The 27,592-nt window shown below is 34.4% G+C and overlaps 2 protein-coding genes across 3 annotated transcripts; both read left to right on the top strand.

The window, feature by feature from the left end:
* Positions 1-11,186: 11,186 nt before the first annotated feature.
* LOC120129141 lies at positions 11,187-12,855 on the top strand. Its single transcript, XM_039146726.1, has 2 exons — positions 11,187-11,755; positions 11,931-12,855. Exons 1-2 carry the CDS (start codon positions 11,436-11,438, stop codon positions 12,796-12,798), a joined length of 1,188 nt encoding a protein of 395 aa, XP_039002657.1. The 5' UTR covers positions 11,187-11,435; the 3' UTR covers positions 12,799-12,855.
* A 9,256-nt stretch (positions 12,856-22,111) lies between these two features.
* Positions 22,112-27,118, top strand: LOC120129101 (protein GRAVITROPIC IN THE LIGHT 1-like). 2 transcript variants are annotated; one of them, XM_039146698.1, is made up of 2 exons: positions 22,112-22,165; positions 25,456-27,118. In XM_039146698.1, the coding sequence occupies exon 2, from the start codon at positions 25,456-25,458 to the stop codon at positions 26,833-26,835; it is 1,380 nt and encodes a 459-aa protein (XP_039002629.1). In that variant the 5' UTR covers positions 22,112-22,165; the 3' UTR covers positions 26,836-27,118. The 2 variants fall into 2 exon arrangements, with proteins under 2 accessions (XP_039002629.1, XP_039002628.1); XM_039146697.1 differs by lacking the exon at positions 22,112-22,165 and adding an exon at positions 22,334-22,378.
* The last annotated feature ends 474 nt before the right edge of the window (positions 27,119-27,592 follow it).

Consider the following 27,592-nt stretch of genomic DNA (forward strand, 5'->3'; position numbering starts at 1 on the left):
CAACGGGAATAAGGGGAATATACTTAAACTGATCCTCTTTATTCAATGTCATCAAGTAAACAAAAACTGATGTGAAAAATAGCTTTGTAACCCCAACAATATGGTTGAAACTAACTACCAGAAACCTCAAAGAAATATGTTCAATCATTACTGACACATAAAAGACCAAATTCAAAGCCGAGATCTTGAGGAATTGAACTCTGGATTGAATGGTCTGCACGGGGACCATCTTTATCCATGCAACCGTGATGTAGCTTAACAAAGAACATGTTGTCATGTGACACATGGTTAAGATGATTGAGTATTTAAAACCATACTTGCTGAGTAGATATTTGTTCAACAACAAGACTCTAATGCAACTGCCTGATGAACAAAGAAATTATGTATAGTCAGCTCCACTGTCACTGTTTCACCATTTTCATTCTTCATATATTTCTGTCTCATTGCAAATATTTGCTCAAGTCAATGATCTTTAACACATGATGATGTGGGCCTTCAGCATGCCCCAGTATTTGTTTATATGAACGTTCAAAATGAGTCAATATTCCTATTTCTGATTGAAATGGGCTTTCAGGATACCCCAATATTTGCTTCTTGTTGATGTGAGCTTTTAAAAAGCCCCAAATTTTCAAAATGCCCCCACGTGGATCATTTATGTATGAAATGGGCTCTCAAAATGTCTCAACATTCTAAATTATAGTTCACTCTCAACGTCTATTTAACTTGAATATCATGATCCCCACGAGATCCAATTTTGACAATGCACTATTATGGGTACTTGCGGCTTTATTCGTGCCCTAAATCTGTTTATCTTGATTACTCTCATTATGGTGTCACTAAATAGCAGTTGTCAAGTAACTTGAGGAATTCTCTTCATCTTGTCACAAACTTAAGAAGTAATTAATCAATCGGACTGAAATGTCTGAGATATGTGTCTCTTCTGAATGAGTTAACCATTTTCTGGATCTGGAGGGATCTAGTCAGACAGAGTGGTATAAATTAATTGTTAATCCATTCCAGGTCGACACAATGGCTTATCATCTTTCGGTTTTAAGAGACATGTTCCCCAGGAGTATCAATGTATGTATCTTTTCTCTAGGATCGGTGGTACAGAGGTTTTCCTCTACCGACTCGGCATACATTTGAAAGCATATGTGCAAGAACTGAATGATGATCATTTGGAGAAATTAATGAGTAGATTTGGTATATTTGACCTTGTTGTCAGTGGAATCCCGTATAAATGATGATCGGTTGGAGCAATTGATGAGTAGATTTAGCGGATTCGACCTTGTTGTCGGTGTTATCCCGTATGAATGATTGGTTAGAGAAATTGATGAGTAGATTTGGTGGATTCGACCTTGTTGTCGGTGGCATCCCGTATAAATGATAATCGGTTGGAGCAATTGATGACTAGATTTGGCAGATTCGACCTTGTTGTCGGTGGCATCCCGTGTGAATGACCTTACTGGAAGAAATAAACATCATCTGGATGGACTCGAGGATTTTTTTGTTTTGGTGTATTTTCTTGTAATAGCTGCTACAGCGACTGTCTCTTTTGCTGTTCCAAGATATATCTCACTCTTTTCGAACCATGAAAAAGTTTAATTGATGGTAAAACTGGTTATCTCTACTTTTGGAATTATGTAACCAATGTTACCTCATATGAAAGGCCTACAAGTGCAGAATCTATTCCAATATCTTATTATGTGCCTATAAGTTCTCAAATTCAAGTTCAATAATATTCTGAAGGACATAATGGATATAATCCTAAGAAGGAAAATGATCAGCATGGAAGAGGTAGCAATGATGTATAAAGACTTGAGCCAGCATCTCGGTATAACCAGAGTGCAGGTGGTGGACTTGTTCATTACCATAATACACCTAATGAAACTTATGGCTCTGTGATTAGAGGATCTGTTAAGAGACATGGATTGATGGTTGAGGAAAGTAATTTGTCAGGTGATGCTTATCACCATCAGTATGAGATAAGTGTTCCTTTTAAATAGGGTAAACTTTCTTGATGAGTTGCTAATAATGTCACGAGAGAGCGGTACAAGTTCAATTATCCAGATTTTCTGGCTTCTTGGGCCACTTTCTTTCAAGAAAGTGAAATGCTTCATCATTCTAGCCTCGCTCATTCTTTTTCTTCAATAGAGGTAGAATAGGGAATAATTTGCTTCAAGGACCCTCCTTATTTGAGACTATCCTGTTTGAAAATGTTTTTCTCCTTTTTTTATCAAAGAATGAAAGAATTTTGTAAAGTGTTGCCTAGGACAGATTCACAATAGAATCAAATCATAAGCATGAATTCAAAAAATATCAAAAGAATCCACAACTCTTTAATGTTTGAGAATTATAGTTCTTTGACAAGTATTAAAATTTGGTTTGGCTTCAGGATGGCTTTCCTATTTTTCTATGGTTACATCTATTTAAGATGTCACTCCTCTCTCACTCTTTATGAACTTTGTCACATGCCTCACTTTAAGGACTTGGTATTTAAACCGGATACGTACAAAATGACGCAGCTAGGATTTTCAATTACTATATTATCTAGAATAGCTCTATTTCAGTTCTTTGAAATCCTTCATTTAGACTCATCCACCCAAAGTAGTGCGAAAATATCGGTCTAAAAATGAAATTTATGAGTGCTTGTGTGAAGTTGACTATAACAGGTGTTTCGTAACTCCCTTAGTCCATCTTTATTTAGTAACTTTTTGCCATTTTGGCAAGCTGAATTCAGCTTTATTGTATATAATAATATAATTACCTTTATCAGGCTAATTGAAACTTATCCATAAAGTCGGGGAGATTAACCAATTGCTCTAGAGGGACAGTTTTATTGCATATAATAGGTTAGCTGAATATTATCCATAAAGCCGGGGTGATTAACCAATTGCTCCAGAGGGACAACTCAAGCATAACATACTAGCTGAATATTATCCATAAAACTGGGGCTATTAACCAATTACTTTAGGGGGATAACTCAAGCTTTATTGTATATATAATATATCATGGGTATCCAAATCCAATTTCTTAAGCTTGTTAAGAAGAACTTGTTATAGTCTAAGTGTTTTGGTGGAATTCAGAAAATCTCTTTGTTAGATTTCAATTCCCAAGCAACTGACTTAAACTAGATTTACCTATTTGTAAAAATTATGTTCATCATCGAACATCATCAATAGAAAAGTACTCTAATCGGTTTTTTAATGTAATACACCAACGATGCCCCATGTTGTACGCTCCTATATATAAATATCAAGCCTTTTTGTAATACCTTTCAATAGAAAAAGGCTATCTCATATTTGTAATAGGATAGTGTTTGGGTATATTTCATCTGAGGTAAGGTCAAGGTTATTGTTTTTCTGGTTTTCAATCTTGATATTTTGTCAAAGATTATAACTCTAATCATGAAGAGTTTTTTTTAATTCAGTTGATATTCAAAGAACTGCAAGATTGAAAAATTGATGCAATGCTCATAACCTTAAAAGCAACACAAATTCATTTATTGCACAAAAGGATAAGAAAATAACAAAAACATGTTCAAACAAGATGCTGAAAATAGAAAGGTACTACAGTGGTAGATAACAACTTCCACTTGTTTTGTTTAACTTGCTATATCATTCCTCGAATGGTGGGTGTGTACTTGGCCCATGATCTTTATTTTCCCCCCATTTCTTGATCATTTCTTGTGTCAAGTCCTTTGGATAAACTTTCAGATAAATCTCTTCTTTCTCCTGAGTAGTCTCCATCATCATCTTTTTCTTCCCCGACTGGAAATTGGGCTCGATTTTAGATCCAGAACAAATTTCTTTGGTGATGATAGTTTTATCTTGGTTTTGAATGCTCAATGCAGCTACAATTGGGGCAGTATTCACCAGATTTCTTAAATTGCCCGCTACCTCACTTGTTTTCAGAAAATATGATATAGGTGTCTGAGGTGTCTTCTGGGTTACATCTGTCCCATTCCTTTTTAAACCCATGGGCCAGTCTCGAATTACTTCTCCTTTTACTTCTTTATTATTTATAATTAGATAGGTATTGATTTTTGAATGTTTTATCCTTAGCTCAAGTACTTCGTTTTCCTCATCCTCTGTGGCATGTACTTCACTTGTTTTGATATTACCAACTCCATTTTGGGGTTTATTTCCCAATTATTTGACCAAAACATACTGATCATTATTCACTTCTATAATTCCCTGAACCATAAGGTCTTGAACCCGTCGTTTGAAGTTACCATAATTCTCAATAGAGTGCCCTCGGGCTTCAGCATGATAGTCACAAGAGAGTTTCTCATTATACCAACTAGGGTATGGAAGCAACAAAGGCTTAGCTCGACATGGAGTAATAATTTGGGCTTGGAGCAACTTGTAATATACCTTGCTGCATGAAACTGAAGGAAAACAAGGTAGATTCTCCCTTGACATCACTGTCTCTTTACAATTGTTTACTTTGCTTTCTTGAAGACCATGTGAATGATGACCAAAATGTTTGTTTTGAATGTTTGACTTTTGAACATCATGAGACAGACAATAATTCTAAAATTTCTCTTTCTCGACCAGTTTTGAACTTTTGAGGAGCTTAGGTTTCCCATCTTCAAAACCTAGCAACCCTTCTGCGATGAGGTTTTGAACCTTTAAATTTAAAACCCTACAATTCTCCGTGGAGTGGTTAAACTCTCCAGAATGATAATTGCACGAATTCTTGACACCCTTCTAGTCTAGACGCAAATAAGTATTAGGCCTTGGAGGAATTGGTGTTATGAGGTCATTTTCAAAAAGAAAAGGAAATAAATCTGAATATGAGATTGGAATTGGAATGAGAGGTATCATTTTCTTTTTTTCTTTTCCTAGCTTTCTTTAATGGCCTTTTAATCTCTTCTATGCTTTGTTTCAACTTGATCTTTGTTGCCTTTTCTGGGATCATACCCTATTTTTGAAGATTAATTGGATTTCCACATTTCTTGACAAGTTCTTGGTCATTTGTTTACATTGCATTGGCTGTACCACTAACATTCATAAACCCATTCAAATCTGTTACAACATGATTCTCTAAGGGTTTCTCTCCATGGATCACAATATTCACCATATCCATTAGTTTTGTCATTTGCTCTTTTGAGTCATCTTGGAATTTTTTTGCTTGATCCATTTGTTTATTTGAATCACCCTGGAACTTTTTTATTTGATCAATCATCTCTTGTTGAGTCTTGATAAGTTGCTCTTGTAGTTTCTCGATTCTACCAACCCTTGCTAAGATTTCATTCATGGCTCTTATCATTCTTTAGGAAGACCAAGTTAGCCCCAATTTGATTTCAGAAATTCTATCATGGAATCCTCCACGAATTATTTCCATGATTAAATGCATGTAAAATAGTTTAAAATGTAATTATGTAAATATGCAAATGCAAAAATGAAAATGTAAATATAAAAGTAAAAATGCAAAGATGCAAAATGCAAATGCAAAGATGTAAATGTGACATGAAAAAATGTAGAAATGCAAAAATAAGAATGCAAATTATGCAATACAAAAACAAACATAAAAGTACAAATGCAAAATGAAAATGCAAAAATGCAAGATGCAAATGCAAATGAGAAAGGTCTTACTCAAGAGTGATCATCTTAGAAAAGATTTCATTGAACAAAAAAGTTTCGGTGCATCAAACAAAACTTTTACATGTAAGGGACAACTTTTAGTCCTAACTTCAATAAAAATTTACATATAGGGGATAACTTTCCCTCATAACTTCTCTAAAGCCAAAGTATTTTCCAATCATGCTTAAAAGTTGAGTTATCAGTCTGCTTCAATTCCTTGTAAAGTTAGCTTGGTCTATCAGCTTATGGGCCATATTGTTTGTCTGGACTGCCGCTTCTTCCATGACATTCTCTTTTTTCTTCTTCTTCTGTGTCAATTCTCGGAGTTGCTCATTTTCCCTTGTAAGAGAACATTTTTGTCCAATAAGCTCTTGGACAAGATCTTCATATATGTTGCAGTTCTTTTTCAGTTTGGTGACCCCTGTTATCCACTCTTCTGGGGTGTTTCCTATGCCAGCATTTCGAAAGGCTTGACTAATCTTTTAGAAATCTTCATGCATGGTTTGCATTTCTGTGCTCAATTTCTTGTTTTCAATCTTTAAATGATGTATTTGAGCCTCGAACCTCAGCAAATCTTCTTCCTTCTGGACGCCCTTACTGATGCTCTTACTTTTGAACACTTTTGGTATTAATCTAGCAGGACCTTCAGCTACCAAACTAGGTCGATCATTTATCATAAATTGTAAGGTTCTATGATCCAAAAGACTTTGGACTTGTCGTTTGAAGGCAAGACAATTCTCAATGGTATGTCCTTGAGCTCCGGCATGATATTCATAGTAAACGTTGATGTCATACCAATTCGGATACGGAGGTTAGAACGGTTTTATGTAGTACAAAACCACTTCTCGTGCTTCAAGTAGCTTATCGTATAACTCTTTATATGATATAGGGATAGTATCAAAATGAGAACCGCCTTTTGTCTTGAATTGAACCTGAATTTTAGACGTCGGGATCAGACTAAACTTCGACGATTTCAGATTACATGATTTCTTCTCATCTCCGGGAGCTTTTACAGTTATCACCATTTCTTTGGTATCTCTAGATAATTTATGAATACGAATGATGACTGTGTGTAATTTTTCAAATTGGTTAGGATCAGAAGTCCCTTGTATAACTAAAATTGCAAGATTATATTCATTGACCTCTCTCTCTTTTTGTGCAGGAACCTCTTTTCCTTTGGCCAAAATAGATATTCTACCCATCATCTTGGACATCTGCTCTCTTATTTCTCGTATCACATTTTACTCTTCAATGGGCATACGATCTTTGGGTGTATAGCTCTCCTCTATCTTCGTAGTTCCCTCCGGATGTCATTCCATGGTTACGTCATATTTAGCTTGATCATAAAACTTTTTGTCCATTTATGAAAACTTTTCAATTTGATGAACAGTCTTTTAAGTCAACACCTTCTGGTCATGTCATGATCATGCAATACAAGCACAAGAAATTAATATAAACAAATTAGAGAAAAATAAAATGCATAAAAAATAAAAATGAGAAAGGAAAAAATAAAATGGTTAGTTCCAATTAATGGAAAGAAAAGATCCTATATATCATGATATAATATATAAATCCTAACCTCATGTTTTCTAGTTTTATGCTTTGTTTGGAAAAATTAACCTAACCGTATGATTACTAATTCACATGCATTTATTCAGAATAAAAAAATGAAATCAAATAAATTAAAAGCTAGAGTTTATTTCTCCTTTGTGTACACCTACGGACAGGGTTTCATCATTGTCTTAGATTAGGTGAAGTTCTAGGGTTTATTATATGCAGAGTTTCGGTTCTAAGAGTAAAGGTACTCGAATTGTCCTTGTTGGTGCCCCCTTGGGCTACCAAACCCTCAATCCTAGTCCATTACAAACTTAAGCGGATCAAGTTCAATTCGAGGGGACACATTTCCCTATGCCTGACACGGAGAATAAATTCTCACGAAGACATAGGATATATGAACCCCGAAAGTTACTTACAAGGTCTGACACGGAGAATAAATTCTCACGAAGACGTCGCTTTCACTCCCACTTAAAAGGGAAAGAGCTCAATTATAGAGCTTATGTTCATGCAATGTATGTGTGTGAGGAGAAATTTTCACACAAAAATTAATATCTAAACATAAAATTAAATATTAATATACAAGAGTATAAAATAAATTGAAAGAAATAAAAAGAATCATAAATTAAATAAAATTGGATTCTCAATTTCTAATTATAGAGACAATATATAATCCACTTAGGTTTGACCGGTCCCCAGCGGAGTCGCCAAGCTATCGCAACCGGTTTTCGTCTGGGTACGAATTTTTACTTGGCGGAAAAGTAATGTGAATAAATAAATAGTTTTTTATTGAAATGTTTTGGGAGTCGCCACTGACCTTTTTGAGTTAGGTAGGTCAAATACCTAAAAAAATCTTTTAAACTAGTTTTTAAGAAAACATAATTTAAAAAATAAACTGATCTGCGTATAACAAAAAAAATTAATAAAAAAGGGATTCGTAGTCGGTTACGTTTAGGGAATGATTAGCACCCCTATAACACCCAAAATTGGTACCCATTAATTATAAATTATCTCTATTATTGGAAATTTAAGAATTCAGAAATAGATTTAATTCATAATCCTGTGATTTCAAATTTATTAATTTTTATAAATATATATTTTTAAGATATTTATTTACTTAGAAATATCAGAAAAAAGACTTCTAGTTGCTTTAAGATAGCCCCTTTCTTAATATTAAAATAAATAAATAAATATTAATAAAACATTTTTCTAAAAATAATTAATATATATATATATATAATTTATAAAAGTAGGATATTTATTTAAAAATATCAGAAAATGACATCCAGCTATTTTAAGACTTTCCTTCTTGAGTATTTAAAAATAAATAAATATTATTATTTAATTAAATTAAAAATATATAAAATATTAGTGAATAAAAATAATTAAAGTACAATATTTAAAGTATTGAAAGATAAATGACAATAATAATAATAAAATGAAATTGTAATTAAATAATGACCAAAATAAAATAAATTAAAACTATGTAATTAGATAAATATATGATCAAAATGAAAAGAATTAAAATATAAGTGACTAAAATATAAAACATAAAACCTAAAGCCCTAATTCGAAATATATAATATATGGGTATTAAAAGTGTAATTTAACCATAATTAATTAATCGTGATTAAAATAAATATTATTAAACCTTAAGGGACTAAACAAGATATTTACCCTAAAATATATATATGATGTTAATGACTAAATTATAAATAAAATGAAATTGAAAAATCGATTTAAAACATATATAAATTAGTTTCAGTGACCAAATTGTAAAGATACAAACATAGAGGGACTGTGGAAAGGGTTTTACCCTTGAGGGTAATTACAGAAACACCCCTCATCAAAACGGCGTCGTTTTGATGAGGGTATTAATACCCTTTAAACTGGCCCCCTTAGGCCATTTCTTCTCATTTTCATTTCTCTACCTTCTCTCTAAAACCTCCCATCGAAGGTTAGCCGGCCGGCGGTCAAGTTCCGGTGCCAATCGCCACCGTCGGCCATCGTGAGCGGTGGCCGGAACTCTCAAATTACCCCAAAATGTAGATCCTGTCGTCCTAAGGACGAATCCGACCTCTTTTTCCTTTAAACAATCCCGAAATTACCTAGATCTACAGAAATATCCACGGTATTTCGGTTTCTTTGGCGGCGTGTGGAGGCTCTGACGACGGCTTCCTCGGTGGTAAGTTTTCTCACTCTCTTTTTTTCCTTCGATCGTTGCTTGCTGTTTGGTGTTGTTGGTTATTGTTGGTTTCTCTTCGTTTCTCTCTATTTTTCTCTCTTCGTAGTTTTTTGTGGTTCTTTCTCTTTGTGTCCTTTGTTTGCAGGTTCGGTGGTGGCTTTTATAGCCACCAATGTTCGGCTCGGACCAGTCCAAAGGGGGAAGCCTCGGTGAGTCACCAAACTATGGTGGTGACTCACCCCAAGAGCAGCGACTTGTGTGGCTTCGTGGCTGTTCTGGAGGCTTCGGCGAGGCCGGCGTTGTGGCACTGGAGTGTCGGTAGTAGCTGGCTGAGGCGTCGGTGAGATGATGGATGTGAAGGCGGCAGCCGCGTGGCCCTAGGGTTATGATATCCTAGGGTTTTCTGCTGGGACCATCTGGACCGTTGGATCAAGCCAAATCCAACGGTGGATAGCTGATGGCGGCTGTGGTTGAGATATAAACCCTAAACGGGTTTAAGGTTACACGTTTGGGTCGATTTCTGGTTTGGTTGTATTTTGGACCTGAAATGTAATAAAATTATTTATTATTGATAATAAAAATATAATAATAATAATAATACTTATAATAATTATAACAATTATAATAATTATTATTATAATAATAAAATAATAAAAAAAACGGGACAAAAAATTTAATGTCTACACAAGTCAGTTGCTTTTGTGGTTACCAACTTCAAATCCAATTCGTGAACCTTTAGCGTCCCAAAAGACACTACACTTGTGCTTGATTCAGAGAATTTAGTGTGCTTAAATTTTTTTTTTCTAGATTCTACTGAAGCAATTCGTAGCATTTTTGCTTGCTTTAGGAACTGGTTGCTTTGCTGACTGCTATTTGAGAACTAATCTATTTTCAGTTCATTTTTGTTGGTTTATGTGACTGCTTTTAATCAGATTAAGGAATAAATAGATACACAGATTATTGAGGGCGAGGTGCACTTGAATCCATGGGGGCCGGGTTGGCGATGTTACCTTGGAGATATTGCATTCATGGGTGCTTAACCTGCTCTACATCTCCCCCTTTTTTCCCTGCATCTCTTTTTGCTGATTCTTATGATACTATTCTAATACAGGAGACTATCGAACACTTTCGACTTCAAAAGCAACTGCCATATAGCTAATGCGCTATCTGCTCCTTCACAAACTTGTACTAGTGTCTTTGTAGCAGTGGAGGATGAGCACAAGCCTGGCAGATCAGATGGCTATGCTTTTGGATTTCTCCATATTAAGGTAATGACCAAATGAATCAATCATTTGTTGTCGTTTTTTGTGTTTAGAAGCAGGGAAACAACGCAAACAAGTTCAATCACTTTCGGTGATTCAGTTTTCGAGTTTAATACTTCCAGAATCATGACACAGTTCTCTTTTGAAAAAGAAAAAACCATCGGCATCTTCCAGAAACCATATCAAGTTCCAACAGAATATTTAAGAATATGCAAGCTGAATAACTATTGATCCATAAGAATTTCTCAATTGTTCTGAATACTTCTTTTCTTTAGATAATAAAGTTTATCATGTAAACGCTCATGATAAAGTATAAAAATATAAAGCAGAAAATAAAGCAAGCATTATTCTTCCTATTAGTAACTTGCATATGTGATATGTGTAATACATCATCAAAGCAAGCGCACATAAAAAAGAGTGGATAACAAAGCAAAGTTTAAAGCAATGTGTTCTTTTGTCTTATCCTTCAAACCCTTAAATCTAATTCATGGAGTAATCATAAACAAGTCCCTGAGTTATACCTTTTTAACGGTTTTTTACTTAAAAATGTTAATGAGTTATAATTCGAGCATAATTTTCATATCAAGCCTTAATTTATTAGTTACTTTGTGTGTGCTTATTTCTTTAAAGTTGTGGTCGCCATTTGAGGAACTTTCCTTTGCTGCTTTTCATCAGCTTCGTAGATCCATGTGCTCCTCGTTATGTAAATCAATCAAATAATTCAAATTTCTACCATCGACCAACTCTTTTTAAAGCTTAATCAATAAGAAAAAAACAATCATAAAAAAGGGTCATTCAATACCTCATCAACTCAAAGAAACAAAAGGAGAGAAAGAGAGAGTCGTGATGTATGTGACAAGGCCTCTTTCTTTGTACAGGAAATCTCCAATTGCTCTTGAAGACGAGCCACCCGCTGAAGGTCCTTATTCGGGTTATTTAGTGATTACAGATGAAGAAGCTGATGAACAAGACACCCTGTGTTGCGGGGCTTACAAGAAAAAGGGTGTTGAAAGGCTGCCTTTCCCACAAGACAAGATGTTGAACGTTGTTCATTCATCTGAGGTTGAAGAAACTATGGTCAAGAAGGTCTGGTTTATCCCTGTCCTCGACCAGCCTCTTTCTTCTAATCAGTACTACGTAATTCGAGCCAAGGGAAGATACAAAGGGTAAGTTTCCGAGTATATTCAACGTAGATAGACTGAAGGGGACAGAACAGTCGCCCAAATAATTTTAAATTATCATATATTTTAGATATTATCTTTGTATGTATTTGATATCCGTGTCTAAGGTATAAGTTCAAATTTTGCTCATGAGAGTTCTGTTTTATGTGCAAACTTGCAGGCTGGCATGTAAAAGTTCAAGGGAGATAGACAGCAAGCTATGTTGCTTCTTCAATGATGGTATCAGTGATGTAAAACCAAAACCATTCGATCACAGAAACGTTTATCAACAGTTCAAGATCCTTCGTCACCATAAGCACAGTTTCTTCGCCAAATCCATCGCAACAGATTCAACCCCACCGAAATTCTTGAGGAGAAATGGGTGGAAACTCCGAATCTCACGCTCATACAGATTACAACTAAACCAAGTTCTAGGCCTCGACTCGTCGCTCCGTAAACGCCTCCCGGACTTCAAATTCCCGATGTTCAACAAGAAGTCACCTTCGGTCGTCGTCGGACAATGGTACTGTCCCTTCATATTCGTCAGGGAAGAAACAAGACTACGCCGACAAATGAAGAGATCGCTGTTCTACTTGATGACACTCGAGCAATGGTGGCAACAGATTCACACATGCGACAGAGATCAGAACGATGAACAAACCGTAGTGAACATCAACAAAATCGTGCAAAGGGAATTCATATCTGTCAACGGTATGCTTGCCGCGAGAGATCATAAGGTTAGCCATGGAGGGTTCTGGTGGTTCAGAACTTTGGCGAGAAACGATGGCAGAAAAGGGAGCAACGTTGGGTTGAGTTTAGCAATAATGGAGAAAATGAAATGGTTGCAAGAAGAAGGAGGGTGGTATAACGGAGATGAGAGTGAAGTGAGGGTTGAAAGAGAAGAAGAAATAAGGAGTGAAGATGGTGAGTGGAGGAGATTTGGTTGTTATATGCTGGTGGAGAGCTTTTATTTGAGAAGGATGGATGGTACTTTGGTGCTAAGGTGTGATTTTAGGCACACTCATAAGATTCGATCAAAATGGGAATGAATGAATGAATGTATCATGCACTAAAACTTTAGGCATACTCGTGAGATTCGATCAAAATGGAAATGAATATATGTCTTATGATCATTCAATGAACAAAAAATGAAAAAATGATCATGCTTTGTTGATATTGTATGTCAATGAAACTAATATATATATACCCCAATATCATCTCCTTTAAGAAAAAATAAACGAATTTAAATTTAAAAATGATGTTTTTAAAGATAATTTAAGTTTCAAAATCTTTTGATAATATGTTTAAGGTTGAAACCCTTGCTCAGCTCACACTCAATAGATATCCTACATAAATATGATATTAAAAATTATTAATATAAATGATAAATATTAATTTATACATAATTACAGATTCTTTTCAAAATTGATGAAAATAATTTATCAAATTTAAAAGCAACTCATGGTCCTACTTCTAATCAAAGATAAGTATTGAGCAATATAATTTTTTTATCGTTTTAATTAAAGAATTTTATTTGGTTGTAATTTATTTTAATAGTTGGTGATGTTTTACCCGCTTTAAATATTGTGGTAAAAATAAGAAAATAATTAAAAACATAAAAAAATATTATAGTTATATATATATTACAATAATTATTCCAAGACTAGGTTAGATCGAATTTTTTATTTTAAATTTAATTATGCCCTAATTTTAATTCTACCCTTCATAAAATCTGTTTCAACTCATCCTAAATTTAAATTAAATAAAAAAAAGATTCTATAAAATAAAGGCGGAAACTGTACCGATCTTTTAACATTGCAATCTTGCTTCACAGCCCAAATAATGTCGGGCTCATGGCTGGGCCAAACCCTCCCATTTCCGTCTATTTTGCTAGCAAAAATTCAAAAAACCTCCATTTTCCCGGCTATCAGACACCAATTTCGCTATAAAAATAAAATAAAATAATCATCTAAAATTTGAAGAAAAAAAATGAAATCGGTGGTGGTATCGGTGAGTGGATACAGAGGCCTTGAGCGGTTCAACCTAATCAAGCTCATATCTCTAGCCGGTGCCAGCTATGTCGGCAATTTCTCCCGATCAATCACTCATTTGGTATGTTTTCTTATTTCTTAGTACTACTTCGATTTAATAAAAATAAAGGGGAGAAACTGAAAATCGTTCGGTTGTTAGGTATGTCGGAAATTCGCAGGAAGGAAATATGATCTTGCTAAGAAGTTAAAGTTGATAATCGTAAATCATCGGTGGATTGAAGATTGTATAAAGAAAGCGAAGCGTTTGCCTGAGGAACCTTATACGTTGCAAAGGTATTAATTCAACATTTTGTTTCTAATTTTTATTTATTGTTTGTTTGATGTATCTTAAAAGTTAGATTACAATTATCTCAATATGAGAAATTATGCAGGCTTGTTTGGTTTAATGTTTAAGGGATTGATAGTAACTTATTAAGGCTGATTTTGGCAGTAAAGAAGGAAATTCAATATTTTCAGTTTTGTTGGTAGACGAGATTGGAAATAGAAGAGAGAATATAATTCTAGGTAAAATTGCAATCGGTTTAAATGAGTTTGTAATTGATGCATCATTTCTCCTAGAGTTTGGCGATAACAATATTTTAAAATGTAGTTCTCTGTAAGCAGCTGCCAATAGAATCCTTCAAAATTTCTATGATCGTGGTTGTTGGGAACTTACTGCTTGATAAAGTTTGAAGTTAATTGTAAAAAATGGTGGAAAATGAGATAATGTTCGACTGTTGGAGTCTTATTTTTACCTTTTTATTTTGTTGTAGTGGAGAAGAAATGGGACCCCTGTTGCTGGAGATCCCTGATGTTGCTAAGGGAGATGCCTCGACTAAGAAGTGCAAAGTGTTTTCTGAAAAGCAAAGTGTTTACGATCGTGTTCTAAATGAAATAACTGATGTTGACTATGGAGGTTCTGGCTTATCTGGTTGGTCTAAATCTGCATTGTTGGATGAGGTGATTATATAACTTCTCCTCGTTTCTTGTTTCCACGCCTCACTGTTTTCCTCCTCAGTGCTTCTTTAAGCTAGACAACTATTAAGGATTCTTGATTGCTAATTAGTACTGCAATGTATGTTGGTTGGGTTTATGTCCATGCACAAGTAAATTAGAATCTCTACTCATAGAAAGTAACACTGCAAACTATTTCTAGAGGTAGCTGTGAGATTTTCAAGGTTTCTGCTGAAGTTCAATACAATCTTCAAATTCTGTGTGTCATTGTATGGATTTTTAAGGAATAATTGTCCATTTCTTATTTTCTTGATTTAACTTTTTTACTTGATCTGGTTGAAAAGCATGGAGACCCATTTTCTTATGTTTCTATGCCTCCAATGAGGAACAAAAGGAAGATCTCAAAGAACAAGGAGCCAAATGCTCATCGTTCTGCTCTGTCACTGAGGGAAGAAAGAGATCTTCGTGATGGTAGCAGAGACACTTCTTTTTGCCAAATCATCTCAGAAGAAAGCACGGAGGCTTGTGAAGAAGACTAACAGAGAAATAGTAGTGTCTGATTCTTCAGATTCTGACCAAGAGTGCTATCCAGTTCCACTCCTCAGGGTCCATAAACCATGTGCTGGAGTTAAAAATCCATGTAATCGTGAAAGTGGAGGGCCATCTAATTGGAGGACTGTTGGTATATCTGAAATTGGAGAACCATCTAATCATGAGTTCAGTAAGCTTCAAAGAGTAGATGAAGAAATAGAAGTCGAGGAGATCGAATTGTGGAACATCCAACCTCCTTCCGCTGATTTAGCTTCACCAGGAAAGAATGCGCAACCTGGCACTGAAAGAGCTTCACCAGATGGGTGCTCTGATGTTGTGCGAGAGACCCAGGATTTTGCTTCCATATTATCCACATCAATGGATTTATCATGTGTTATATGTTGGACCTATGTTGCACGGATACGGATACGGAGACGGATACAGGGATGGGGACGGGGACGGGGACGGGAAATGACAATTTTTAAAATTACAGGGTACGAGGACGGCAAGGGTACGGCATATAAAATAATTTTAAAATTATAAATATATATTTTAGAATAACTCATGTAAAATTTATTTTATATAATTTATGTATTAAATAATAATATTTTAGAATAACTCATGTAAAAGGCGAATAATAATATTTTATATAATATGTTCTAAGTACATTATAAAATGATAACCATGTGCTTCCATGATCAAAAGCTATGTTCAGCCGTATGTACTAAAAAAATGAAAACCAATATAGAAAGCAACTAATGTGTATTGAGTAGTAATGTAACCTTGAAGTTATACAAGACATTGCATCAAAAGTTACAAAAAAAAAGAATCTTGATAGTTCCAATACATACACACGTATTTATAATTATATATATGCTCTATGGTTCAGTTGTTTAAGACGCAATAATGTGGTGAGCAATTCTTTTTCAGGCTCGTGAGTTGTGAATATTTATAAATTCTATCCATAGTTTTATACCTTCAGAACACGCATGTTGTTAAAGTGAAAACGAAACAGAATATTACTAAATTCTAAATCTCCTTGAAACTAAAATATTAAAAAAAAGAAAAAATTATGAATTCCCAAGTGAAGCCTGAAGTCTGCAATAGCAAGTCAACCAACATAATCAATAAATTTCAGAAATATGTGCACAATTATGTTCTTAAAACAGTACAACTTAGACCCGACTCCTATGGTTTGACTCTCAAGTCCTAAACATCTTATATTTATACCTTCACAGGTTCTTTCACTTCCTCGCATTGTAAAGGTTTCAGATTTGGTTTCCATTGTTGCCGAAAGCTCCAGCCTTCAATTAGGTTATGCTTTTCTTTTTTTTTTATTGTAAAATGACGGAAATATCCCGGGGACGCATGTGAAAGTCACATGCCGTCCCCGAAACGTCCCCAAAATTCTGCGAAACGTTCCCGGCGTCGTTCAACCGTACCCTGCCACCGTGGAACGTCCCCGGTACGTACCCCAGCCGTCCCCGTGTCGTCCCCGTACCGGGGACGTATCAGATACTTCAAACGGCACAAGTTTGCCGTCCCCGTGCTTCCTTGTGTTGGACTGAGTTTAGTCCAACAAGAGGGATTTTGCAATGTGGACATCGATTTTGTTATTCATGTATCCAGGAGTGGGCTGACAAGATGGTACACATTCTTATCTTATTTTTTTTAATAATGTAAATTCATATGTTTATAGTTGACATTTCATTAATTATTATTAATATCCTACACGAGAAGTTAGGTTAGATATGATTATACTTCGTTTAATATTTTATTTGTTCTATTTACTATATGATGTTTTAAGATCGTCTTCTACTAGCTTATATTCTATTTTGTGCTGTGAACAACCATTTTTGCTGTCACTATTGTACAAGTATGCACCATTTTACTGATGTATGTTCCTTTTTTTATTAGGAAGCATGGTGGTCCAGGTCACTCTGGCCCTCTCTAATTCATTGCTTACTTTAGTAATTAGACATTTGATTTTGCCACTTTCCATATATTGCTTGTTCCTGAACGATCGTCTCTCCAGAATTTCAAATCCATCAATTGCTTTGCATTATTTTCAACACTACAGTAAACAGAGGGTAAGTTCTGTTTGTAATGTTATGAACAGGCCAATACTTGTACATCTCTCGGTCCTTTACTCCTCTCCTGTTTTGACCAACTGTTTGTGGAGAATAAGAGTAGTGGAAAATGATGTCTGTTCCTTTTCTCTTTATGGTCTAGAACTTAAAATAGTTAGCCATCTAATATTTCAGGATTGCTAAACTACTATATTATTTATGAGAACTCAGTATTCTACTTGTAGTTGTACCATCAGTTTGGATCTTAATTTCATGATGATTTGTTGCATATGATTTTTTCCCTAATGTCTTTACCTTGAACAATTTGAAAGTTTCTTATACTAATTATGTTGCGTGCAGACTTCAAATAGAAAGACTCCATTTTGTCCTTTGTGCAAGGCAAGATTCACGAACATTACAAAAGTAGAGGATGCGGCCATCTCTGATCAAAAAATATTTTCGCAAACAATTCCTTGTGCCACACCAACACTGGATGTTCCTATTCTTTCTGGTCAGGGAAGAACTGGTTTTGGTGCTCAGGTAGCGGGTACTCTAATACTAGAAATTAATTGCTTCTATCTTTGTGGCATGATGCCTTGCTTTATGATGTTCCTGCATAGCATTTTAAAACCAGAAATGGTACATTTAAGTGGTTGATGAAACTTGAAGGGGTAAAAGGCAATTGCACGGTATAGAAGTTTGGAAAGGATACACGGAACAAATATAATGACATGCTTGTACTGGTACACATGATTAGGTTGTGTATGCCTATCATATAGATTTGATTGCTTTTCCTTTTGTGTGATTATGTCACAACAGGGTCTTTAAAGAGATTTGTTAGACAATTGTAAAATTGGTTGAGTTTCGATTCTATCCAAACAAGGCCTTCTTTCTTTTAAGTTCTGAAAAGTCTGCAATTCTGCACTGTCAATGCATGTTACAAGTTGATCACTATCTTGCACAATCAGTAAGCAAAGCTAGCATTTTCAGTAGAGCCACCACTGCTAAATTATACTTGATCTATGTGTCTCCGACTTTCTTTTTTCTTCAAGTATTCCATATATTCAAGCATGGCTATGAAAATATTAAATTCCAATGACCCTTCTAATATATAAAAAAACAATTAAAAAAATTGAATAATTGAATGTTAGATGCATACAGTGACACGAGTCTAAGTAACATTGTACTTCATCTATTTTCATTTCTTGCTTAGTTTTGCTGACACCAACAACTTATCATATTCTTATGGTACTTTACAGTTGATTTTACTGAACTGACTTTGAAATTTTCTGGGCTGTCTTTTTTACTAGTTCTCAGCTGTTTCAGTTTGTATCATGTGTCGTTCTCGAGAACCCGAGGATCTTCTTATCAGCTGTCATGTTTGCCAGATGCGAAACATACATATATACTGTCTTGATCCTCCTTTGTTACCCTAGACCTGCATTCATTGCCAGGATCTTGAGAGGCTCAACCGTTACATGTTGTAGTGCACGTTAATTCCATGATGGGAATGTATTCAGAACGTCTGAATTTGTGACACTGGCGTTTTTAACATTGTTGTCCATAACACTGACGTTATAGTCTCTACTTTCAACTATTCCTGGTGATGGTTATGTAGGGATGGACTTAGGCGGGGGGGCGGGTGGGGTGGTCGCCTCCTTTAAAAATTTAAAATTATCATATATTTTATATTTTTTTATGTATTCTCTACTGACATTATGTTTTCGCTTCCTGAAATTTAATAAGTTAAAGTTCGCCCTCCTCTAACATAAAATCATGTGTTCGTCCTTGTGATTACGCTTGCTTTTTCTTTTGGATTGAAAATCATTCTTGTACGCATCCGATTATATGGTAATTTCTGATACAATGGATTATATGATACGAATCGACGATGTTTATTTTATTAAGAAGTAAGCATGCAGAGATGAGGACTTGTATTGTAGGGGTTAAATCCAAGGATCTGTGTGTTTGCCATTGGATTCCGTCATGAAAAGATCAGAATCCACAAAAACAGTTAAAAAAATAAAAGAAGTGCATTTGCAGCAGCATTTGCCATTGGATTCCAGGTGATAGTATTAGTGGGTTTGGATTGAAGTGGAAGTAGAGAAAAAGCTGCGGGATTTCCACAAATACTTGAATCAAATAAGCCCCATACCAAAGTGGTGAGCGCTTAAAAAGTAAAACAGTGTCGTTTTAGCCTTAAAGTTCATGACAAATGTTTGATTCTGGACATTTATCCATGCCAACCCTAAACCTAGATAGATAGCTCTCATATCGCCTTTGAATAATTTTTTTTTTTTGGGGTCTGAACATAACATTTAGAAAAACTTTCTCAACAACAATGATTCAGTGTCAAGCTCACTATGTGTGATTAAGTAGTCGTGATAAAAAAAATTTGTTTTTTATTTTAAAAGATTTAAGTTTGAACATTAACGTTTATACAGTGTTACTAAGAAATTAAGAAAAATTTTAAATAGACAATATCTTATAATTATTTTAAACTATTAAAAAATTAAGCAAAAAATATAATATATTTTAAATATTTAAATAAAAATATATACTTTATATTATTTTCGAATTAAGTATTTAGAAAATAAAAAAATAGTCACAATTAGATATGGGCAAGATTACTTTAATACCATGTGTGTTTGTTCAGTGTCTACATATTTCACAGCATGAGTGGCGCCCAAAATGGTTGATTTTATTCTATTTTAGGACTATAGCTCCACTATTTCGGCTGGTATTCTAATAGTCCCAATGAGATTTAAGTTGCATAATAATTCCCATTATTACATATTGACATTAGTCTCCTCTCCTTTTTCTTTTCCATATTTTGTTACTACAGACTTAAGAGACTATTTAGCATAAATAGAGTGGTTTAGTGGTCGGATTGTCTTTATAAGGGAATGCTGTATTTTATAAAAAATCTAGATTTAAGCCGTTTATTTTTTTTATAATCATCGATATCCGATCTATTGATCGATTAATTTAGTTTACGATTGTCATTATTCAAACTTTTGACCTTACTTAAGGGGTCTAATATTTTATTTCACTAAACCAACTGGTTATTAATTAAGCAATTATATTTATAGGATATATACGTATTGTTAAAAAATGATGAATATATATTATTTTATAATTATTTTAAATTATTAAGAATATAATATATTTTTAATTTTGTTCGTACTAGATAGCCAACATATACAAGTCACAGTAGATGTTCAACATCCTTGATTGGCCTTTAATGTCATTTTCAATTGATTTCAAAGATTAACACTAGTTGTAAAATATCTTAGAAGAAAATGAACAAAATATGGTTTTATTCCTTTGGCTTAAACTTATTGATGTGAAAGACAAACAAACCACATACAAGATCTGTGGTGTTTGGTGCGGATCGGTGATTTCTCGGCCCGTGGTTCGGCCCGGATATTCTGGGTACCCGGTAATTAGGTACCAGGATTTTGCGAGTATCTTGATACCCATATTTTTTTTTTCAAATTATTAAATAAAAAAACACACACAAATTTAAAGACTATAATCACTTAAAAATCAATAGGTATTCATATTTTATCAGCTTAAATTGTAGTTCTGCAGAAGCCTTATCAAGAAAAATCAACAATTCAAGACAAAAGCATAAAACAGATATGCATGAAAGAAGTTCTTTTGCATGTAAACAGTGCTATAATACAAGAACACAAATCGCATGGATAAAATGAGCTTTCTGATATATTGATATGCCAACAAATCCCCCCATTAGTAAGTAAAAAAACGATAACACATGTCTCATTAATATGCAAGCTCACGAAACTAACAGAAAGGAAACAACTCAAAATTTCTGGAAGGAAGATAAATATAATATCTTTAAGGTATTCGCTTTGTCACTGCAAATAATAGTCCATAGAAAAAATATCATGGCTCCAAGGGGCCAAATGATTTCTTGCTTCATCCAAAACAGAATGAAAAAGTAAGACACAAAGAAGTTAAGCATATCTTAAATTCTTGGGACTATAGTTAACGGATGCAAGCTATCATCATTTTCCTTAAAAGACTGCAAAATTGTTGAAGATAAGAACTAGAAACGATAATTGAATGCATAGAATCTAGAAAATATAATCTAAAAAAAAAACTTAATCGGGTACTCTGATAATCGGGTACCTGGAAAAATCAATTTTTGTGACCCGGCCGGATAATTTATTTTTAAATTATCCGGGTTTTTTATCTGGGTCGGGTCAATCGAGTCGGGTAATTTTACACACCCTACTCATCATTAAGGCTTTTTACTTAATGATTGAGGTTCTATTGCACGTTTCAACAGGGTAAATTTTTCATCTTTAATTATTAAAACTACTTGATGGATTAAAAAATAAGGTGTATAATATACAAGTTGAAATGAAATAAAAAAAAGGGCACAATACAATTAGTAATTAAAGCATGGCATGATTTATGCTAATGGCATGCTTGGCAAGGCATGACTTTTGGGGGTGGTAAATTATGATATCTAATCCTTGTTTGGATTTACTCCGTTTTGTACAAAGTTAATTACAAATTGCAATGTTAGATGTTTAAAACAGAACATAACGGAAAACCTTGGACGGTTTTTCCCTCCATGCACGAAGAAAAACATGCTTTCATTTTGTCCTCTTATGTCATTTCACATTCTTCTCTTACCAAGCTTCCGCCGTTGTTTTTCCTCCAGCAAACATCAAATCAAAAATTTAATATCCGCTCAGAAAACAAAAGATCGATTGCGTTGGAGAAGTGTCGCTGGTTGTGGTTTTGTTTCTTTTCTTCTCCGTTCGGTCATTGTACGATAAACGAGACTTCTTTTTAAGGTGAGTTTGAAATTTTAATGAGGCTTTGCTTTTATGGGTTAGTTTTATTTTCTTTTTTGATTCCGTTTTCCAAATAAATCTAGAAAGGGAGGTCTCAAGACTGGCCTGCTCATATATGTATTAAGCTTTCTGTATCAGTAATGATCTTATTTAGCTTTTTTTTTGGAGGGTTTTCTTTTTCTTCTCATCCTAGTTTCACTGGGGGAGCTAAAGGTAAGTGTTCTAACAGTTTCTTATTTTATTTTTACAACACCTGAGAAATTTTATTTTTCCAGTCTTATTTTTGATTCACCTTAACTTGCTTTGCTTCTATTCGCATCTTTAATTTTTTTTCTTCTTCTGAGTTCCAGTTGCTTTTCCTATTTGACTCTGTTTGTTTCTCGGGATTCAGCTCCTGGGTTTTTCTACCTTCGTATACATCATTTTCTTTAAAAAAAAAAAATAATTACCTCTGCCTTGCCATTCTTGCACTTCTCTTTTTTGATTTTCCAGTAAGATATGACGTCATTTTAAAACTTTTTTCCTTTTTTTTAACAATATAACAGGACATGATTGTGCTTTCTGTTTTAAAAAGAGTATGAACGTTCAATTTATGGATTCTGTTTGCTTGAGATTTACGTAATCATAACAATAAAGAATTACAATGATATCACACGACTTTTTAATTGATTGGATCCATTCAATGTGATATTCCAATATATATTTTTTTGGCAAATTACGTTTTTAGCCACCTAATTATCCTTTTAATTATGTTTTGTCATTTAATCACTAACGTAGTGTAATATAATATAATATCGTGTTATTATTAAAAAATATAATGTCAGCAATTTTATTATTATTTTTTAACTAGAAATTTTTAAAATGAAATTAAAATATAACATTAATGATTATTTTGAAGAAAATAATTAAATAATTAAAACTAAACTAAAATGATTAAATACACAATTTATCCTATAGTTTTTAACCGAGGGAGGATCAGTGGTTGCCATACATAGATCTCCGAGCCTAATTTAGGATTAAAACGATGCCTATGCTGTAAATCTTATTGAGGTTGCCAAGATATTTTTAAAATTGTATAATTTAATATTTGCATGATAGCTGTTGATTTTCCTGAATTTCATTACCATATATTTTTTGATTTTTTTATATATAAAAAAGTCTTTTAGAATCCAGGCCTCCATGGGGTTCACCGTCCACAACGAACGGGCCAATCTATCAGGTTCTGTATAAACATAGTTTTTCATAGTTGGTCCGGTCGCCGGTGGTGATTTTATTGCTCAATAACTTTTTTTTTTCAAAAATTTTAAATATACAATTGGTAGGTAGACCCACGCTGCTTCCATTTCCAAGATTTTTTAATATCTTCAAACTGTTCATTCTGAGATAGTATTTTTTTTTGTACGGTTTCCTGTTCGTAATTTTTTATATCTAATAGATCAGTATTTTATTAGATCTAGTGATAAATAATTTGATATGTTTTTGAGTTCTAAATGAATTTTGCTTCTCGTCCAACACCAAAAGTCTTACATTTAGATTGAGGCAACTAGGTGTAGGGCAAATTTGGCAAAGGGTTTTTGGTTATAAGACAAATAGGCACAAATCTCAGTAAATATCAAAATGAAGTTGCAGAAATCCAACGGATGTTTAAAGCTGTTGTACTGCAAAAAGAAAACAACTTTGCAGTGCATTGTTTTTTCTATTATTCTATTGATTTTTTATTTTATTCTATTGATTTGATCTATGCCTATTGTGTAGTGTAGTTTCATACTTTGATGTTCATATATTTTGGTGAGTTATATTTGTACTTAAAAGCATTGTATATTGATAAATCGGAATATGTGTGATATGAATTTTAACACATTTATATGTTTTCATTTCTGTTATTGTTTATCATTTTTTGTTTTATGCTTTGATTATAAACTCTGCTCACTTTATTTTAGTGTTCTTTTAGGCTGTGTGAAACAGTGAATGCATTGACCCTAAAGAATCCTATGAATTTATGAAACTCCCAATTTTCTACCTTCTGGGTTTTCCCCAGTTAATTGCTGAAGATTATTTTATAATCTTTTAAATCTTATTTTATATTCAATACTTAAATCAAATTGGGTTTAATAAAGAACAGGGAAAAATATATAATTGATTGGTTTGGAGGAGAAGGGTATTTTGATTTTTAATGCTGTGGGGTCAAATATAGGCAATCGTGAACATTGGTGGAAATTTCAAGTGGTTCATGGACCACAGTTGGGGCTGTCCTGTTGTCAACATTGTTCGTATGGAACTAGAATATTTTGTATGGTTGTTTTATACCTTGCATCCTATAAAAACTGCAGCAGATCTTGATTTAGATTTGTGCTCAAATTTTAAGCCTTCTTTACCATTTCATCTGTACATTTTTATGGTATGTTTTGATCATCTCCTAATTTCATAATGCTTTAGGTCCTTTCTATCTTAACTAAAAAACTTTTCATACTTAAATAAAGCCTTTTCTCCTGCGTTATTTTTCTGCCTTGGACATTTTCTGATTCTTCCATGCGGTTGGAACTGACATGTTTTATATTAAAATGAAGTTGTTAATTCTTTCATTGTATAATTCCAGGAAAGAGACGTGTAAGGTTTATGCAAAATTCTTGCCAAAACAGGATAGATTTCCCACTCAAAGCATTAAAAAACAATGGGATTGCATTGATTTATTTCATCAATGTCTCCTTAGAGTTGGATATATGGGTGTTTTTTTTTTGAGCAAGTGGGTTGTTTGATGTTTAAAGACTATTGTTTTGATGTCCATATTTTGGCCATTTATGAACTGTGCAACAGCTCGAGGAAACTGCATATTAGGCGAGTTTCTTGAGATGTACAATATTTGTTCGTATATATGCTTCCTCCACCGCTCGATTTCGCCCCTTACATTGAATATTTTGCCCAAAATGAAGCTTCATAGTGTGTTGGAAAGACGAGCTTTTTGAACTTTTTGAATGATTTTTCTATCCATTTTGCTCTTCTTGTTCTTCATGCTCCTCTCAATTCTTTTCCCGTGGTGTTGAAAAGTATTCACTTATTTACTCTGTCAAAAGAAGGTTCATTAGAAGCTGCAAAAAGTGAACAAAAAGAAAATTCCATTCTCCATTAAAGCGATTTGCTTTATATTCTTTTCAGTCAACACGCTTATTACCTCTGCATCTCTCCTTTATTTTTTTCTTTTGTTTTCTTATAATTGGTGTATGTTAAAAGCTGTTTGAAGAAATTCTCTGGTAGACTTATAGGTGTTACTGTCATTTGTGATATTTTTGCAGATGGATGCGGTGAAGCCATCGGCTGTTACTCCGTCAAAGAGTAAATGGGTTCGAACATTATCTAAAGTACTTCACAGGCACGCTGCTACGGCTGGGATTGTCCCTGATGATGGGGTTCAGAAGTTTAAGCCTAAAGAAACAGAAGATTGGAACAACAGTAAGACCGCCAAGAGATTGTCTCAGAAATTCGACAGCTTACATGATGAAGAGCTCGAAAGAAGGGATGCCTTGGAAGCTCTCACTGCCAAAATATTTGCTACCGTTTCAGCTATTAAGGCGGAATATGCACATTTGCAGTATGCTCAGTCGCCTTACGATGCCGAGGGGATTCAAGCTGCTGATCGATCGATTGTTTCGGACTTGAAGAAATTGTCTGAATTGAAGCAATGTTTCTTGAAGAAACAGTATGATCCTTCCCCTGAGCATGCAATATTTTTAGCTGACCTTCAGGAACATAAATGTCTTTTGAAGACGTTCGAGATTATGGGAAAGAAATTGGAATCTCAGCTGAAACTCAAAGAGTCTGAGATCATTTTTCTTAGAGAAAAGTTGGATGAATCCAATAAGCAAAACAGGTTGCTGGAGAAGAGATTGAATCAAATTGGTCAGTTATTTGTGCTCGACAACCTTAACCTATCAAGCTTGAATCCTAGCCATTTTATTACCATTCTTGGACAAACCGTTAAATCAGTTAGGAATTTCGTCAGGCTGATAATCGATGAAATGAAGTTGGCTGACTGGGACATCGATGCGGCGGCTAGTTCGATACAACAAGGTGTGGCCTATTGGAAAGCGGACGACAAATGTTTTGCGTTCGAGTCCTTCATTTGCAGGGAAATGTTCAAGGCCTTCCACCATCCTTACTTCTCTATTTTTGGCAGCTCTAAACCCGAGGGGAAGAAGCATCCACAAGTCTCCTTCGATAGATTTATGGAACTGAAATCCTTGAGAATTAAGGAATACCTTGCCATGAAACCGAAGTCAACATTCGCGAAATTCTGTCGGGCCAAGTACTTGCAAGTCGTTCATCCGAAGATGGAATCATCTTTTTTCGACAATTTGAGCAGTAGGGACATGGTGAGTTCCTATCAATTCCCAGACACTACATTTTTCACCTTATTCGTGGAGATGGCAAAGCGAGTCTGGCTCCTGCACTGCTTAGCCTTTGCTTTCGAGCCAGAGGCATCGATCTTTCAAATAAGCAGAGGGTGTAGATTCTCCGAAGTATTCATGGAAAGTGTAACCCAGGAAGCTTTCCTTTCGTCGGATATAACACCGGAGTCAGAACTGCGGGTGGCTTTCACGGTCGTTCCGGGATTCATGATCGGTAAAACTGTAATACAGGCCCAGGTGTATCTCTCTCAAATGAAGACAAGGTAACTATGTCAGCCGTAGACAATACATGTAAGCCAAAAACTGGACCCACAACATAATTAGAGTCGAACTGGAAGCCTTAATCATGATTCTTTTTCCGGTAAATTAGATTGAGGAACATGGCTTTGCCCGGTTACTGTATATGTTGTGGGGATTTGAAACATGGTTTATCTGGGCAACATGTCTGCTTGTTTTGTGGCCTTTAAGGCTCAAATTCACCCGTAATTTCTTTGTAAGACGCATCCCCCAATTTTGTCAATATTAGGCCGATGATGTTTTTTGCTGTTTTCCATTGCTGCCATACCTGATGCATTTATCATTTAAAAATAACAACGAATCCAATATAAAGAAATACGATTGGAACAACTCTGCCGCGCTTAAACCAGAAGGAAAGCATGGGGGGTTGTTTGAATGGTTACTACAACCTGCCAGTCGGGGTTTTGCATGAAAAATAAAACAAAATTCTGATAAAAAAAAAAAGAGGAACCACATCAGCATTTCATGCATGAAAAAGATGGAAAAGGACTGCATAGAATTGGACGGTTGTGTATTTAATGTCTGGGAAAGTATTAATAGGGGAGACATATCTTTCTCTACTCATTGTGGTCCATTTTTCCCAAAACAATCCATGACCAACCACATGTTTTTTATTCATGCATGAACTTGCATTTGGATCATTTGATATTATTTTTTAAAATATATATAAAAAAATTATTGATCAGTCAAAAATTCGATCTTATCCGACACGTTTTATCCTTAATTC

This window comes from Hibiscus syriacus, unplaced genomic scaffold (assembly GCF_006381635.1).
Source record: "Hibiscus syriacus cultivar Baekdansim isolate YM2019G1 unplaced genomic scaffold, ASM638163v2 tig00110483_pilon, whole genome shotgun sequence".
NCBI classification, from domain to species: Eukaryota; Viridiplantae; Streptophyta; class Magnoliopsida; order Malvales; family Malvaceae; genus Hibiscus; species Hibiscus syriacus.

Bases quoted from the DNA above. Each gene is read 5' to 3' on its own strand.
- LOC120129141 (XM_039146726.1), top strand. From the start codon at position 11,436: ATGTATGTGACAAGGCCTCTTTCTTTGTACAGGAAATCTCCAATTGCT. The intron at 11,756-11,930 runs GTAAGTTTCCGA...GCAAACTTGCAG, and splicing joins GCCAAGGGAAGATACAAAGG to GCTGGCATGTAAAAGTTCAA.
- LOC120129101 (XM_039146698.1), top strand. From the start codon at position 25,456: ATGGATGCGGTGAAGCCATCGGCTGTTACTCCGTCAAAGAGTAAATGG.